General features: G+C 28.4%; 1 protein-coding gene across 1 annotated transcript; it reads right to left on the reverse strand.

Annotated features, from left to right (window-relative positions):
• Window positions 1-4,123: 4,123 nt before the first annotated feature.
• On the reverse strand, window positions 4,124-5,411 carry LOC139877752 (LOB domain-containing protein 16-like). The gene is made up of 2 exons (XM_071865177.1): window positions 5,124-5,411; window positions 4,124-4,456 (listed from the first exon to the last, which is right to left on the reverse strand). Exons 1-2 carry the CDS (start codon window positions 5,409-5,411, stop codon window positions 4,124-4,126), a joined length of 621 nt encoding a protein of 206 aa, XP_071721278.1.
• Between the last annotated feature and the right edge of the window lie 377 nt (window positions 5,412-5,788).

Raw genomic sequence — 5,788 nt, forward strand, 5'->3', positions numbered from 1 at the left:
GGCACGCTACTTAAACTCTATCCAGAGATAGACCCACTCACCGAATACCAACTACATCTCAATAGTCTAATGTCACTGAGTCTTCTCCTCGTCTGTATCAACTGAGAACAATACGCATAAGTTAGTAATCCGTATCTAAATTAGTAACATTATCACCTTATATACAAATATATATACACACATATATATACATATATATACAATTCTCATGATTTCGTAACATAATATATAATATATAATATAATATAATATATATATATATATATATATATATATATATATATATATATATATATATATATATATATATATATATATATGAAAGTTTATATATGTATATATAAGTTTATATATATATTTATATATACGTGTGTATATATATGTATATATAAGTGTGTGTGTGTATATATATACACTTATATATACATATATATACACTTATATATATATATATATATATATATATATATATATATATATATATATATATATATATATATATATATATACACTTATATATATATATATAAGTGTATATATATATATATATAAGTGTATATATATGTATATATAAGTGTGTATAATATATATACACTTATATATACATATATATACACACGTATATATAAATATATATATAAACTTATATATACATATATATACACTTATATATACATATACACACTTACATATATATATATATATATACGTACACTTATATATATTCATAGACACACACACACATACACACACACACACACATATATATATATATATATATATATATATATATATATATATATATATATATATATATATATATATATATATATATATATATATATATATATACACACACACTTACATATACACACTTATGTATATACACATATATGTATACACTTATATATACATATATACACTTTTATACATATAATATATATCTATATATATATATATACACACTTATATATACATATTTATACAATTATATATATTTGTATATACAACAACAACAACAAAACCCAATACCACATAAGTGGTGTATGTGGGAGGTGAGATGTAGACAATCCTTCCCCTATCCGAGAATAAAGACAAGTCATTTCTTCACCCAGAGTGAAACACTCTCAAAAGTAGAGAAAGTCATCCATCTCTCTATTCGACAGATAAAGAGATTGCTTCCGAGAGGACCTCCGGCCTTTAAGTAGGAAAAAGTTTTAAAAAAAATAAAAATAATAAAATAAAAATAATTAGACGCCATGAAAATGGTAGAATCAAATTTCCATGGTTTTAACTCCTTCCTGGAATTTAATTTAGGCTCTAGGAGTCAGTCAAGTCGCCAATAAATCGACGATTGATGTTGACTCAATAGAGCCGTCATATATTTGTATATATACACACTTATGTATACATATATATACACTTGTAACCTATAATACTAAATTTGACAATAAAGGTAATATGATTTTTGATGATGCCCGAAAAGGTTCACGTGTTTCAATTTTTACCCGAAAAGAATTGTTGTTAGAAAAACTGTGCAATTTAGGTAATATCGTCAAATTTATTGACGATCGTTAGTTAAAGTTCGTTAAGTGCTCAAATGTGCTTGACATGTGAGGGAAAAGATTACATGGTTAGTCCCTGAACCTTTTAAAAAGTAAAAATAAATAAATAAAAAATAATAAACATAAAAACTTTAAAAAAGTTAAAAAATTTATTTTTTAATTATTATTTTATAAGTTTTTATAAATTTCTTTACATTTAAAAAAAACATTCTTTGAATTTTTTTGTATTTTATTTTTTATAGATTTTTTTTTAGTTTTTAAAAATTTTTAAATTATTATTTAAGTCTTTTGAGGGAAATAAATATAAAAAATAAAAAGAAATTTAACTTTATAATTTTTTTATTATGTTTTTATTTATTTTAATTTTTAATTTATATTTTTTATTATTTTAATTTATATATTTATTTTTAATTAATATATTTTTATATATTTAAGGACCAACCGTGTAAATTTTTTGCTCGAATGTCAAGCACATGTGAGCACTTAATGTAATTCGACTAACAGTCATCAATAAATTGGACGATATTACCTCAATTGCACAGTTTTTCTAACAATAATTCTTTTCGAGCAAAAATTGAAACACGTGAACCTTTTCGGGCATCAGCAAAAATCATATTATCTTTATTGTCAAATTTGGTATTATAGATTACCTTTTCGAGCCATTTGCCCTTATTTATATACTAAAAACAAGTCTAGACGAGTGGATCAAGAGAAAAATGAGAGGTCAAAACAAACACATGAATCGTAAAACAAGTGTACGGGCCACCGAGCTGCACGCCACACCAAGCCACTGCGCGCCGCGTGGGCGAATAGCAGCAAAATGACAGCGGGCAGCAGCTATTAAGCTGCAACGGCAACAGAAAATAGTAGCAGCAGTGAGCTGTTGTTGTCCCTCTCGGTTTCACCCACAAAAATCAAGTTTCGAGCCGTTTTTTGACCAAATTAAGGGTTCACAATCAAGCACTAAGATGTATATAACAATTAGCAACCATAAAACAAGATTAACAACACAAAAAATCAAGATTCAAGCACAAAATGCAATTTTTCATCATTTAGTCAAGAACCCTAATTTATTCAAGACCAAACACCAAATTAAATGTACAAATCTGTTCATAGTCTACTGATGGAATACCAAATCAGTTTGCAAAGTTGAATTAATCCAAGAACACCCAATTAAAGCACTAATTTGCACTTTTCAAATTTTTTAGCAAGAACCCTAAAAAATATTGACTAATCAAGAAATGAAAGAGACAAACTTGTTTGTAATCAGTTGTTGATGTTAAAACTGAATTTTAATCTCTATTTAATTCATCCGCACACAATTAGGAGCTAGGGTTAATAGGTGAAAGAAACTAGGTGAAAATGGGGAAAGGAAATCGTGACTTAGGAAAAAAAATGAGGAAAAAAACTGGTCACATTATTAAATAGTTGTTAAAAACTAATACATCATAACACACGGGTATTTACCATTTATCTGTAACACATTGTAACTCGTTCGGCGCCCAAATGAGACCCGAATCAGATAAACTGATATGTTTTGTGACCCTTGTCACCAAACGAACCCATTAGCCGAACAATTAAATATAAACAAGTAATAAATAATAATCACTTTAAAATGTATTTAAAATTACTTAAAGGGCAAGAAGGTTAAATCCACCTAGGCCCGATTCGAGAGTGTTACACCAGATACAAATCTGACGCAACTTGAACGTTTGGAGCTCTAGTGGAACAACATTCCGGGTCCACCGTCAAATTAAAAGCCAACCCTTTGTAACCATCCCCAACAACAACCAATTAATATATTTCACTTAAAAGAAAAGAGGTTGCCGCCATATCTCTGTCTGTTGTCTCCCCGTCAGCTTTCTCTCGGTAGATTGTCTATCCGCCGACTGTCGTTGGATGTACTGACACTACCCCATCTTTAACTAAATTTAATAGTCTTTAATATTTGTATAAAGTTGTTTTTTTTTTCCTTTGGATTTCAATTTTACTGTTGGGATTTGAATTAGTAGCTTATTTATAAAAGTTGGTATTCAGGATTCCATATCTTATTTGTATGTATTAACGAAATCATGTTGCTTTTAATGGTGATGAGATGGTTGGACTAACCGGGTTAAAAATTACAATATAAGAGATGATCAGAGCAAAATAAAAAGTTTAAGGACGAAACCTGCAAATTAAGGTATAGTTCAAGGATGAACCGCGTAATTATGTCTTAATTTTTCGTGAACGAGCCATGATGTTGTCGGGGCTATTTAATCTTTTTAGTGTTTAATTTGAAAGTTATGTTCTGTTTTGCTAACGAAATATAACATCAGCTCTATTTATGTGGAAAGATCATCTTATATTTCAATTTATTTGTCTGAGCTTTGTGAAATTTCATTTTCTTTATCTTTTAATTTATAAAAATTGACCAATATAGAAATAAACTTTTATCAAGATCAATGCTTTAAATTCTTTTCTAATTCATTTTAACTAATTAAAGTCTATATCTACACATATATACTGATCACATAACATCATATTTGGTCACAAGATCAAACCACATATATGATAAATCAATTCCTCATCATTTTTACTGCAAGTTCTTGAAGCTCACCCAAATCACTTTCTGAAAGCCTCTTTTTGTAAAAACCAGGATCATAATCATGATCATTTTTGCTTTGAATCTCTTGAATCGATATTCCTTCATTGCTAATGTGATCCATCGACTCCATCGAACTTTGTGGTGATGTGTTAATGTTCATAAAATTTGCAGTATTTATGTAATTTTGATAAGCCATTGCACCAGCCATGTTTTGAGCCCATTTAGTTTCATGATTTCTTGAATCCATGTACTTTTGTCCCATTTGAGCTTTAACTTGCATCAATTGTGCTTGTAAACATGCCACCTAATTAAAGATTGATTAAATTGGTCAGAAATAAAGAAAGTATATATCAACTATGGTTCATGAATGAAATAAACACAGAATTATGTGTGAAACAAATACGGAGTAGTGCATATTGTACCAACTACCAACTAGAATATAATTAAACTAAATAAACCATCCATGAGTGAAACAAATATTGCATGTTGGTCATTTAATAATTAGTTCTTTTACAATACTATATACATTTTCTAAATGTATATATACTAAATAAATGTATAAAGTCATATATATACTAATCTACTTATTCATATATAGAAATCCAATCCTTTAACTTATGAAATTCAAACAGATAAATGAATAAAGTTTTCTTTGTTTAGGCTATTTAAAAAGTGCACGAATTTTTACTTAAATGTACGTGATCTAATTGGATTATCTTGTGACAGTTTTCAACATTTTCCTTTGTCATAACTTACTCTTTTTTTCTTTTTTCTTTTGAAAATCAAACCCACACACACGGCTACACCAATTAATCACGAAATATATATACAAATTTTTTCTAAGCGGGACTCGAACCATCAATTTCAGGGCCAATGGCACTTTGATCCATAATGCATAACCTACTCTTTTGAAAAAAAAAAATTAAATTATAGTTTTCTTAACAAACATTAAACCCTTTCACATTTATTACCTGTTGTTGTAAGGCGAATATTTGAGCAACACAACCATAAACTGGATCATTGATCCTAGCTTGAGCTTCATAAGCAATGGTGACCACTGCCTCACAACGGTCAGCCACTGCCACTTGATGCAACATTTTCGAAACATTGCTTGCACCAAACACCTTATGAATGGCTGCAAACCGAGTCGAGCCTTGTTCTGAACAAAAGTAAGGTGCAAAAATACAATCAATAGTGCATTTTCTTCTAAGAAACTTGCATGCACCACAAGGTGAGCCAGTTCCTGGTGTAGTTGCCATAAATGAAACTTGTAATATATGTTAATCAAGAAGAATTAATTGAATTAAAGGTGCACACGAGGGGGTTGATATATGGTGAAAAAATAAGGTATATAAAGGTGGAAATGGAGACAAAAAAGGTTTGTATGTAGTGTTATAAAGAGACAAGTAGTAATGGTTGATGCAATTTTGGAATTGCTTGTTTAATGATGCTTAAACTATTCCAAAATTTAGTATTTAATGTGCTTACATACCTTTTGTTTTGGCTGTCTCTTTCACATTTACAATAGTTATTTTGAGTTAAGTGTCGGATCACTTTCTAAAAAAAAAAAAAAAAAAAATCCCTTCTAATATATATTTTTTTCGTTCATAAATTGAAGTTTGTGTTATTATATAAA

This window comes from Rutidosis leptorrhynchoides, chromosome 11, assembly GCF_046630445.1.
Source record: "Rutidosis leptorrhynchoides isolate AG116_Rl617_1_P2 chromosome 11, CSIRO_AGI_Rlap_v1, whole genome shotgun sequence".
NCBI classification, from domain to species: domain Eukaryota; kingdom Viridiplantae; phylum Streptophyta; class Magnoliopsida; order Asterales; family Asteraceae; genus Rutidosis; species Rutidosis leptorrhynchoides.

Coding starts and splice junctions, on each gene's coding strand:
- LOC139877752 (XM_071865177.1), bottom strand. CDS start 5,411: ATGGCAACTACACCAGGAACTGGCTCACCTTGTGGTGCATGCAAGTTT. Junction 4,457..5,123: donor TATTCGCCTTACAACAACAG/GTAATAAATGTG, acceptor ATCTTTAATTAG/GTGGCATGTTTACAAGCACA.